The 12,731-nt window shown below is 40.3% G+C and overlaps 1 protein-coding gene across 1 annotated transcript; it reads left to right on the plus strand.

Moving 5' to 3' along the window:
• Positions 1-4,004: 4,004 nt before the first annotated feature.
• Positions 4,005-11,950, plus strand: slc51a (solute carrier family 51 member A). The gene is made up of 8 exons (XM_061093619.1): positions 4,005-4,259; positions 8,170-8,321; positions 8,439-8,512; positions 8,739-8,897; positions 10,309-10,420; positions 11,011-11,157; positions 11,380-11,485; positions 11,634-11,950. Exons 1-8 carry the CDS (start codon positions 4,181-4,183, stop codon positions 11,780-11,782), a joined length of 978 nt encoding a protein of 325 aa, XP_060949602.1. The 5' UTR covers positions 4,005-4,180; the 3' UTR covers positions 11,783-11,950.
• The last annotated feature ends 781 nt before the right edge of the window (positions 11,951-12,731 follow it).

A 12,731-nucleotide genomic window follows, 5' to 3' on the forward strand; every position in this document is an offset into this window, starting at 1 on the left:
TTTTGCTGTCATCAGTTGTGTAATTTATTTCATCAAATGAATGGAAATGATAAAATACAAGGCAATATAGAAATATGTAGAAAAGACAAAGTGGAGCAGATGGGGTTCAATTAAAATAAAATAAATATAATTCTCTGTGATGTTGGGGTTAACAAAAGCAATCACCTCTGTCTTGTCATCCAGCTGAAGAAATATTTGTTTTCACTTTTCCGCATTTCTCACCCTGAAGTCAATTAGGATGGAAAGATCCTCAGGATTTAATGAAAGGTATATTTGGGTTTGATTGGTGAAGCACTGAAAGGAGACATTGTGCTTTTGGAAGATGGAGGCCAAAGAGACCATACACAAACCAACTAGAGGGGCCCATCCTTGGGGTACTCCATAAGTGATTGGGGCAGTAAAGAAAGAAGATCAACAATATGAGGGTATTGCTGAAATAGTAAAATGATCATCTGCCTAAAAAGTTGCACTGAGGTCCAGAAGAAATACTATTGAATATTTACAATAGTCAAAGACTTACAATTTCTTCTAGTCCCATTGATTTATCATCGATCGTTTCAAGAGTATCAAGCATTAAGACTTCTTGCCTAATCCCCGAAGTCTTCAGCACTAATTTACTGCCAGAGGGCATTTGTAGTAATCTCTTTTTCCTGGAACAAATTGGGATTTGTGTTGATGAGCTGTGTTGATGTGTTTTTGTCTATATAGCTTATGTCTTGAATTCCCAAAACTGGCTCAATATCACAGACAACACATTGTGTATTTTAGTGGAATAAGACGACAGTTGGTTTCATCTCCAGAGTCAGTTTGAGTTGAGGCTATTCATTATGAGCATCTGCACTGTTTAAATTCCAGGAGTGAAACATAACTTGATTAGAGTTGAACACAGAGATGCAATTAAAGCAGGCTGACAAAATGAATAACTGTGTTTAGCCTTGTGCTGACAGAAGAAGAGTGAGTAGGTGATAGGAACAGTAAACACTGCTGTGGTTGCTATGCAGGGTATAAAAAGTGCTTTTTGATAAGCACAGAACAAAAGTAAAACAGGCTTATTGCATCATGACCACAGTATTTTAGAAGAGTCAACAACCTTTGCTGACTTACCGATTGAGGAGTCCACGTGGACCTCCCTGGTTATCTGTGTGACACCCGGGCCTTTGACTTCTGTTGTTGACTCCTCTGTTCAAGCTTCACTTCAATTTTCTTTGAAAAATTTCCCGACGTGTCAAGTTGTAAATCCCAAGTTAAGGCCCCTGGTTATAACACATCTGTTCTGCAGATCTGTGCAGCACACTTGCCAAGATGAGAGCAGCTTAATGTCACATATACTTTAAGTATACACCACATGAAGGAAAACGTATTTTCTAATAAATATTCTATCGTTTTTTTACAATTAAAAACGTAAAATACGAGCATAAAATATATGCTCTAACACAAGCATAAAATATATTAAAAAAATGCAAATCAACTCTTGTATTGTGGTGTTTTTTAAATCCAGGCAAAATTATTTTTACTATTCCACACATGTGTGTGTGTCAACTTGTTTTTGTTGCCTCTACGAGACCTTTTCCATGCACAAATACTGATCTTTTCAGGACCAGTAGACTTCATGGGGACCGAAGGCTGGTACTAAGGAGGAAAAAACGAATTTCTGAGCTCCTAGTAAAGCTCGGTGGTAAGATGTGAAGTGTGGTTAGGTTGAGGTTTGGGTTGAGCATAAATTGGTCATGGTTAAAATAAAGGACAAGGTTTTGGTTAGGCCGTCCACAATGAATGGATGTCAATGCATAGTGACTAGCTTCCAAAACCTGTGTGTGTGTGTGTGTGTGTGTGTGTGTGTGTGTGTGTGTGTGTGTGTTTGTGTGTGTGTGTGTGTGTGTGTGTGTGTGTGTGTGTGTGTGTGTGTGTGTGTGTGTGTGTGTGTGTGTCCATGTACATCTAAGCTACAAACTCCCATGTTAATGACCTCAGTGTCAGTTTCTGAAGGAGAGTAAACAGTGACTTTCCTACCCAAGGCTGCAGCAACCTTCAGCGAGCCTTTGGATGGTTTATTCATTGAAGGCAACACTAACTATTAAAAAGACATTTGGGACAGCGACATCAGGATTAACCAACACTGTCAATATTGAACCTGGGCAGGAAGTAATGTATCTAAACGTCAGAGGATGATGTGATCGGGAGTTGATCAATAGACAGCGGCAGCATCTGGATGAACTTAAACTGAATGTCTGTTACACAGCTGCTTTCACAGTCTGCAGAGTCATTAGCTGGAACTTTCACTTTGGGAGGAGTTTTCCTGTAGACATCTTGCGCTGTTGTTTTTTGTTGAGGATGGAACATTCCCGTCAGTTTAACAAACTCAGGCCCGTCGGAACACGAGTGTGCAGCCTCTGAAACAGAATCATTAAGGAGTGGCTTGAAGTAGCCAGAATCATCTGCTGACAGATTGCTCAGACTTGATTAAAATGAGTCAGTGGTCATGTAAGGTTAGACGCAGTTGGATCATACTGTGCATTTTGTATCTGGTGAACACATACAACAGAGTGTGACTTTGCATGACACATAAATATCATGCCGTCTCATCATTTCGTCATGCCAACATTGGGCTGTGTGTCGGGTTGTGTGACCAGACGTGTGTGCGTCCGGGGCTTTCTTTGCAACTTCCATTAATCATACCTTCAATGTGTCTGAACAGGCAGCCCGGGGATAAAGAGATTTAATCTCAGAGTCAAAGAAAAGCTAATGTCTTTAGGCAATATAAACTTCTAAAGGCTTCTCTGGAAAAGCCTGGATGTGAGGCAGATGTTTATATGCAAAATTGAAATTACGGACATCCGAGAAAGTCTTAGCAGTTTTTCAGAGAGAGAGAGAGAGAGAGAGAGAGAGAGAGAAACTTTCTACAACTTTTATCTAACTGATGGTCTAGATCACAGTCAAGGCCTGTTTTATTCAGACAGACCCACAGCAGCAAATGCCTCACATGACGAGGACCCTGCACATGTTGCTATGGGAGACGGGAGCATGTGATGTGAGTGCCGGCTTTGTCAATGAGCTACAGTCCTGAGAAATACCCTCAGACACAGAAACCTAAAGCCATGCAACTGACTGTCCTCTGTCCTGAACTCTACTATCCAGAGAATCTCCTGTAAAAAACATTAATAAATGAATCCCCATTTGTTCTATGGTCAAAATCATTCTCTCGCCTTGGCTGTGCTCCTTCAGAATCCCCTTGATTGCAATATATCCTCAAATACAATAGAAGAATAACACAGACATGTGCACTCACAACAGGCCTCAGTTTATAGCTCAGTTAACTGGGACTAATAAATACCATGAACGACCACGCTTTTTCCAAAGAAACACAGACCATGAGCATTAAATTAAAGCAGTGTGCAACACACTACAAAACCGTATACAAGAAAAACAAACGCATGGCAAGAATAACCAATCTTATATGAGTGACAAGATTCAGTAAATTTGCATTTACTTTATATAAAAGTTTATGTAATTAGGATCAAACACTGTGTAGGCTTCACAAAAGTTCAGGAGCAAACATTTGTTTTTCCTACTCAGTAAATTGGATTGAGATAATTCAGATGAGGAAATAAAGGCAATACACACTTACATAAACACATATACATGGGAAACAATTTAATGAAATTTGATAAAATATGATAATTTATAAATAGATCAAATGAAAAACAATAATGAAAAATAACAACTAACAAAAGGAAAGTGAATCGAATAAACATTTCTGTCTGTCCTTTTTTCTATTAGGATTTTTATTTATGCAAGATGTAACATTTTAAAAACATTTCCTGATTTCTTCCATAAATCCGTTGTTCTTTACAGATTGACATTTCAGTGAAAACCAATAAAAATCAAAGTGAAACAAGTTCAAACGCAAACCCCCCGTCCTTATTTACGTCACTTATTCAGGAGCCGGTGACGACATGGAGTGGGGGGGCGGGTCTAGAGGCTGCAACAAGTGTTTTTTTTGCGGGGTACACATAATGTCCCTCCATGGAAAGTTTCAGGACGCTCCATTTGGACACTTGGAGCGAAGAGGAGAGTCCAAACCGCAAACTTTACTCACGCTGCGTCCGTGGATACGAGAGAGACCAGCGGCACCAGTTGCGCTTGTTGTTTGTGGAGAGAAATCCGTCGACATCCTCCAGCGATGAATAATGCAACGAACCGAACCATTGACCCGAGCTGCTGGGAGAAGAAGCCTCCTCTCGCCATCGACATCATCATCAGTGAGTAGCTGTGATTCCGCTTCGGCAGAATGAGAGCAGCAGGAATCCTGTTAGATTCCCATGTGGGCTTGCCTTCTCCTTTCTGGTTCCTCTGGGAGAAGAGGAAAAACTAAACTGATTCATGGAAAGTTTATTTTGTCCTCCTTGAAGGACCTGGACTTAGCTTTGGGAACCTCTGGGGAGTCTGTGTTTTCCCCCTTTGGTCCATCCTGATTTATTTTGGGAGGCCACTATAATGTGATTATACAAAGCGGGTTTTCAGAAGCAGCCAAGCAAACACTACAGTAAATAATGAAGGAGAGAAAACGTTGGCTCTATTCTCTGTTTCATCCCCCTGGCCCCAGTTCAAAGCCCTGACATGTGCGGAACATTATATTTCAAGACCAGCACCATAAACTGTCAAATTACAGCCACATGTTCAGACACAGCTCAGTTCCAATGACTTTTTTTTTAATTCAACTAATCCACTAATCCACGTCACTTGGGTGCTGGTGTTACTAATGTTGGATTAATTCATTTTATTTAGCTTTTTCACTTGTGAGTCTGACATTTACGGGAGCTTATAGAGAAAATCCACTTAGGAGAAATTGAGCTAAGTAATATTGTCATGCCTTGACTCCTAATGTCACTAAACATCATAATTTTTCTATTGAAGTAAAATAGTATAAAAGATTAAAAAAGACCATTGTTAATATTGATGATTCCCTGGCAGATTGTTTTTTAGCAATTGAGTACCATTTAAATAACGGTTAAATCTGCCCTTTTCTTTAACTGCTTCATAATTGAATTATGTGAAATCCACAAAGCACCTTAATTTTTTTCATTCAAATAATTAATTTCTCAATTGTGGTGAAATAGATTGCTGATTATTTCACTGTAGTAGCCTGCATCTTAATAATTATAGACAGCCCTAGCTGACACTAGAAATATATATATATATGTATATAAGGCTGGCCAATAAAAAAAATCAATACTTTTCACTATATAGTTTTCATTAATAACGTTCAATAGATGTAATTTTAATCCTTGTGCAGGAGGTAAATCATATATTTGACTTGTAAAATACTTTGCTGTTAATCGAGTGTTCGTCACTTTCTTCTCATGAAGAAGAGTTTAAAACCACAACCTCCATTCAGCAGTCCTCAAAGTTTAAAGAAATAATAATATGACATTTACCAGGATGTCATGTTATCACCTTAAAAATGTTTGTCCTGATATTAACCTTGACTGTGTCGTCCAGCCCTGGGGTCACCTGGTTTCACCCTTTTTCTGTTTGCACGTTGCATTAATCAAACATGGACTTTGTTGGTGGGAGATGGCAGGTTAGAGTCAAGTACAATTTTCTGCTCAACTGTTTCAACACTGAGTTCCTCCAGCGTATGTCCACTGTACGGTGGCCCTCATGGTCAAAGCGCGAAGACGAGACATTTCACGGAACACTCTAACATTTCTTATTACTGGAAGGGTGGAACCACTCTTTGTGACTGCACATAACCAAACTCCCTGATGACAGCTCAATGTCATTTCCTTTTTCTGTTCCTTTGAATAATGGAAGAGAAGCTTGGAATCATTTGGGGATATTTCAACAAAAGACATTCATCTGATGTCGTGCTCAATGGTAATCAGGCCAATATTCATTCAGATGTACATGATACAGCAGGATCACTGTTACACTGTGTAAGATTCAATCATGATCAATCAAAGAGGAAATTAGCAGGATTATATTGTGCATGATCAAAATGTTACATTTCCCTCACAATCCTCCCTTTTGATCATGTTTGATTAACCATAAAAGTAAAGACTTAGAGGTTGGGGGAACCTTGGCAGAGTGAGGTCACTTCAGCTCTGTGCTAAGATCATCATCATCATCACAATAATCATCATCATATGGTGGAAGTGACGCAGAGTAACATTTGGCACCATTTTACAAACCAACCTTTCTCTTGTGCGCCATGCTCTGAGCATTAAAGATTGTGAAATCTTATCGGGTTTTGACCTTCAGGGCCACCGTAGAGCAGCCTCCACCTGAGTTATAGATGGCTTCTCAATGAGCCAAGGGGATGCAGAGAGACATGGGCCTCTGGGTGTGAACAAGTTTGTCTATACATTTGTTGCTATAGGTGCTTTTATTTCAAAATGTTGTCCTTTTAATAGAAACTTTGCCAATTTATTTTGAAAGTCAAGTCAGTTTTATTTATAAGGCAAGTTTCATACACACAGGTGGATTCAACGTGCTGAGCAGAGACACAAGTTTAACATTTCCCAGCACGATGAAAGAGATAAAAGGATTGAAAGAGGTAAAAGTCTCTCTCTCATTTATTCAAACACTCATTCTCTCACTCTCTTGCATCTTGCTCTCTCACTCACTCGCTAACTAACACACACGCTCAACAACACACACTCACTCACTCACAGTAAAATATCCAGCTCTCGTCAAACCAACAGGAAAGCATAAAAGGCCCAGACCCACTAAGAAGAAAGAGTGAAACTGTTTGTGTTTCTATAAACTGATTACCGATAATGACTTTCTGGATTCCAGAGAATAAATGACCTAGAAACCAGGGGATAACGGGCAACAGGCTGGAACCATTGACTCAACCTTTCCTGTCTCATGTAGAGCAGACGGGCAGCTTTGTCATGGGGTATATTCCTTTGTCTGAGACATCTGTTTGTACAATTTGTTTGTTCCCATTTACGTGTTCCCTGTTGCCACAAGTGTTCTTCTGACAAAATCCCACCCACATGCAGGAATAACTCATCATTCAGAAAGTTTCAGAAACGCAACTCATGCTGTTTCACAACCGACGGCTTTTTTTTTATTCCATCAGTGACTTTCCCTTCTGTTCTCTCCTCCAGGCTGAAATAAAAAGAAATCTATATTTTACTACCGCAAAGCTCTCGATTATCACATGACCTGAGGACAAGACACGTGTCAGAGGATCAACATGTTCTGTACATGCCAGTGGCAACAGTCTGTTGTTTTCACTTGAACTGTACATTCACTTCAAAACAACCTAAAATTGTTGCAGACTCATGTCATCTAGGAAACTCAACTCAAGGCATCAACAAAGTGATGGGTCAATATAACCACTACTCACCATTACAATGTTGCTACTCCTATTTCCAGTGAGGTCCAATGGCCCAAAGAAAGTTTTTCTAGTTGTCATTGTCAAACATTTTTAAAGAGTGACTTCTACTCATGTTTTTGAATTTAACCACATTTTCCTGTTATTGCTATTCTAGTTCCCCCGGCCACGGAGGTTTTGTGTTGTTTATTTGTGAGTAGAATTAAGTAAAAACTACAAAACCGATTTTCCTTCAACATTGTGGAGGGAAGGGGTCTGAGCCTGGGAAGACCATCATATGAATGTTTTCACTTTCTTTAACTATGTTTTATGTCAAATAAATCATTTTTGTTTATTAGACCACTTCATTTTTTCTTTTATATTTCCACTGTAGGAAAAAAACAATCCTTCGTAGGATTGTTTGGCCTCGGTGGATAAATTAGCTTCACTGAGAGCCATTCCACTTTTTCTTGTGATTGTAAATAAACAATATATTTAAATTTAAAGCCACCAATTTTTATCAGGCAATAATTCATTCAACCTGCCAAACCATTTTTATAGGTTTTGATTAAGGCTCTAACAATTACTGCATTCACCCTCTTAATCGCACATTCCCATGTCATGTCAAGCTTCAATTTCTGGAGAATGACCTTTGCATCCTCGGTATGTAAATAAACATGTTAAGTCCTTAATAAAGGTCCCAACAACCTAAATACCCATTTTCTCTATAGAAGCATATTCAAAGTTCATATGTCCGGTTTGGATTTTTGCAGGATGATCTTGAGCTGAAATGAGACCTTTGAAAGATTAGCTTATTTGTGTGAATTTCTCTCCCCTCCCTCCAGATTTGGACATCTTTGGCATGGTCCTCTACGGCATCCTCACCTTCATGGCGGCGTTGTCGATGCTGCTCTTCCTAGAGGAATGTGTCTACATCTATAAGAAAGTGCCGTCCAATAAGAAGAGTGTAATCATCTGGGTGAATGGGGCTGCACCGGTAAGATGAATCCACTCAGAGGAGCAGAGAAAACAGTTTGGGTATGTGCTGGTCCGATCATGTTGTATCTTCACGTGGTTTTCACCCCCTTCTTCTCTCTCTCTCTCTCTCTCTCAGGTTATCGGCACCATGTCCTGTGTGGGGATGTGGATCCCCAGAGCCACCATGTTTACTGATATGACCTCAGCCTGGTGGGTCTGCTTTCCTTTGCCTCCCTCTCTTTCTCACCTTCCACCTCTCGCTGTGCTGTGTGTTATTTCACTGGCAGATCCCCACGGTGAAATATCACCTGGGAAACTTGCATGTCAGTGATACTGTTTTGTGTAATGTTCCTCCACTGATCTTCCTCCTTCGTGTGCGTCTTTTCCATTTCCTCACCCCCTCACCTCTCGTCCCTCATTCTTTATTACTTCTCAGTTACTTTGCCATTGTGGTGTTCAAGTTCCTGATCATGATGGTGGAGGAGGTTGGCGGTGATGAGGCTTTCCTGAGGCGGGCGGGGAAACACAAGCTGAAGATCAGCACTGGGCCGTGCTGCTGCTGCTGCCTGTGCCTGCCGCACGTCGACATCACACGGTAAACATGTACAGACGGTGGTTTTCATGATCACTATCTTTGTGTTGCCGTAACAAGTAAAATGAGAAATGAATCCTTTCTTAAAACACCCTGGGTGTGCATATCAGCTGGCAGCAGTATCCTGCCTGTCGATGGATGGCAGCTCCAAACATGATGCATGTGTAGCAGGAAATATGCATTTTTATTTATCAGATGGAAGAAAAGCTCTGTTTTGTCAGGGTCACAGCGAGAACAAAGCCTTAAAGAGTTCTGGTCCAAAAACGCATCAAACTTGGACTGTAAATAACAATCAACATGTTTCCACTTCCTCCCCCTTTCCAGACACAAAGCTAAAATATCCCGGTTTCAAACCAGAAAGAAACGTGCTTGTGAGGTCAATCATGACATTTTTATGTTATCAAATAACTAATACATGGACATACATGTGATAAGAACTACCATAGATGACAGAGACCATCTTTAAGAAAAACCTGTTTGACGTGCACAGTTTGAATCAACCTCTTGTCTTAACTGTTGTCAAGAAAACAAACACTATGTCCCGACTATTCCTTTAACTGTTTGTTAGAGCAGAAACAGAGATATGAGAGGAGACAATGTTTCTCGCTGTTGCACGTTTTGCACATTTCTTGCTCATATTGTTGAGAAATCCCTGAAAAGGTGCTCGCTGAAACACGTTGCTCTGCTCATTAAGCCCAGATCTCCTGCTGCTCCTTATCACCTGTTGTTTGAGGAGCCGGGGCTCGGGCAGCGCTCTCTTATGTCATTGTTTGCCTGTTTTGGAGATTGTGTAAACGCAGTGCTCCACCGAGTGTTGGCCTCAGATTAGATGTACGCTTCTGTTCTTTGAAAGCAAGTTGAACACACTCCTGGTCACCCAGCCCTGTTGGAAGGGGGAGGGGGTGGGCATATATCATACTAGTTTCATTATGTTTCTTGAGCCGATTAAAAACTAAATGCACTCACTTTGTGTCACAGTTTACTGATCCACCTGTTCCAGTTCAAACGTCGGGTGAATGAGGGAATTTACATTTTTCAGTGAACTATCCCTTTAAGAATGAGGGAATCCTTTCAAACTTAAACTCTACTCGTTGACACAGGCAAACAATCTCAGGGCAGTGATTCTAGTTGTTGTGTAAATCTTTGAGGAGCTAATGCAGTCGGTTCAGTTGATGATGAACCTCAGTGGGACATTATTGTTTTCCATTTCAAAAACCATTTATGAGTCAATAGAGATCGGCCCAAGTCTGTGGTGTTCAAAACATCCTGCAGTAACAATCCAGGACAGGTTCAGGGCGAAGCAGCCTTCCATGATTTGAAACTTTGATTCGGTTTTAAAAATACATTTAGAGACTAAACCAAAGTTCTGTCATCAGCAGCTTCCATGAAATAGTTTCCTCTGTTCCCCCTCCAGACGCACGCTCTTCCTGCTCAAACTTGGCTCCTTACAGTTTGCCGTCCTGAAGACCGTCTTCACCATCCTCTCCATTGTCCTCTGGACCAACGGGTCCTTTGACCTGACTAATGTGAGTTTTTTTTTCTAGTATTTATTTTCCTATTATTTTGCAGGTAAGTGAGGACTCACAAACACACATTGTTTAACTTGTTTGCTTTTCATATTTGGTGTCTATAAAAATCTGAATCTACTATATAAGACTCCGGGTGAACATTTTTGTGTAGAAAAATTATAGTCATGATTTGCCTGCTGTACAGTTGTATTATGTGCAAATACAAACATAAAATGTCATCTTATATCATATGTGTATGAGAATATACAGTATATGGACAAATCTATGGATTTCATGGAGTGTGTTTGGTCCAGGTATTACTCATGTTGTCGGGACCTAAATTTACTTCCACAGTCTAAGTATGGGTACTTTCTAAAGGGGACAAAAGTCAAGTCCCCATAACATAATTCATAAAACTTAGAGGTGAAGACATGTTTTTTGGGTCAGGTTATGGGTTGAGGTTAAGGTTTGAGTTAGACTAGTAGTAAGTATGGTTAAGGTTAGAATAATTCTCTAGGAAACCAATGCAAGTCAGTGCAATGTTCTCTGAAGTCATTGAGACAGTCGGATAACTGTGTGACTGTGTGTGTGCCTGACTCCATTCTCAGTTGGAGATCACCGGAGCCGCCATTTGGATAAACCCATTCGTGGGCATCTTGACGATCACAGCCCTGTGGCCTGTAGCGATCCTGTTCATGCACCTGAGAACTACCCTGCGGACGCTCAAGATCATCCCCAAGTACGCCATGTACCAGGTAAGGCCCAGGAGAAGCATGTATGCACACAAACAGCTGTTTGCACACTTCATGATGGACAGTATCTGCGTTAACTCCTCAATATATATATATGCCTGGCAGTAGGTAAACACTCTTTCTAATAACATGTCAGGCTATAGGGCTTTCATTAGTTTTTTACAAGATTTTCCAGCAGCCTTTTGTTTGTCAGGGTTAACTGCGTGTGTGTGTGTGTGTGTATAGCTGGTGCTGGTCCTGAGCCAGTTGCAGTCAGCCATCATCAACATCTTGGCCATGAATGAAACCATCGCCTGTGCACCACCTTTCTCTTCGACAGCCAGAGGATACAGTGAGTCAACATCCATCCACCCAATCAGTCCCTCCATCCATTTGTTCATCTGTTTGATCAAAAATGAGTCCAGCCATCCTTAAAGTCCGCTTTTTGATTGTATTCCCCCTCGTCACCACCTTGACTTCCTGTGCTTCCTGCTCCACAGTGATGAGTCAGCAGCTGTTGATCCTGGAGATGTTCATCATCACCTTGGTAACGCGGCTGCTGTACCGACGACCGTACGATCCTCTACCTGAAGAAAAAGATGAAAACTGTGAAAACACTAAGATGGTCGCAGTACTGGAGTCTGCATGAGAACTGAGTGTGTGAGTGTGTGAGTGTGTGAGAGTGAGAGTGAGAGAGTGAGTGTGTGAGTTAGTGAATGAGTGAGTGATAGAGTGAGAGAGAGATTTTTATTTTCCTGCATTTATTTGCTTAAGAGAATATATAAGAAAATATGAATAAATATGAATTATATATAAACTAATGTTGTGGTTGTTCGTTGAATGAATTGCATTACAGTAAAAAGAACACAAAGAAGTACAACAATTTATGTATAGCAGATATATAAGCAAAGTAGCATTTATCATTTTAGCCTTTTTAATAAAAATATAAATGTATAAAACATCACTTAACATAGTTCTACATTGTCTATGGCAGTGGTTCTCAAATGGGAGTATGTGTACCCCTGGGGGGTACGTGAAGGCACTCCAGTGGATGCGTGAGATTTAAAAAATATATATTTAAAATAAGCATCCATTCAAAAATCCTTTAAAAAATGTTATTTAATAAATATTCAATCAAATATAAGTGTAAGGTCATGAACTGAATTTTATATTCAGTAGGCTATTCAATTTCAGTATCCTATATACCCAGAGTCTCCCCCATACCAGGATGGTTTGACCCTTTGTCAAATGACTCTGTGTGCTGCAGAGTAGATAAAATGGGAACAGACATTGTCAAGCAAATTGTGGGAAACTTAGCGATCCTTTTTCACTCCAGCTGGATGAATCCACAGATGTCAGTGGAAATGCACAACTTGTTGCTTTCGTGAGATACATCGATACTGACAACATTTATTAGCACATATTATTCTGCAAAACTTTGGAGGGGAAAACAACAGGAGAGGACATTTTGGATGTTGTCAGCACCCTCTTCTGTGAAAACGGCATGAGCTGGAAATCCTGCAGCAGCATCTGCACGGACGCCGCAGCGTCAATGACAGAAATTACACAAAGAAATACTGCATTATTTGGAATCAAAA

This window comes from Limanda limanda, chromosome 20 (genome assembly GCF_963576545.1).
Source record: "Limanda limanda chromosome 20, fLimLim1.1, whole genome shotgun sequence".
Classification (NCBI taxonomy): Eukaryota; Metazoa; Chordata; class Actinopteri; order Pleuronectiformes; family Pleuronectidae; genus Limanda; species Limanda limanda.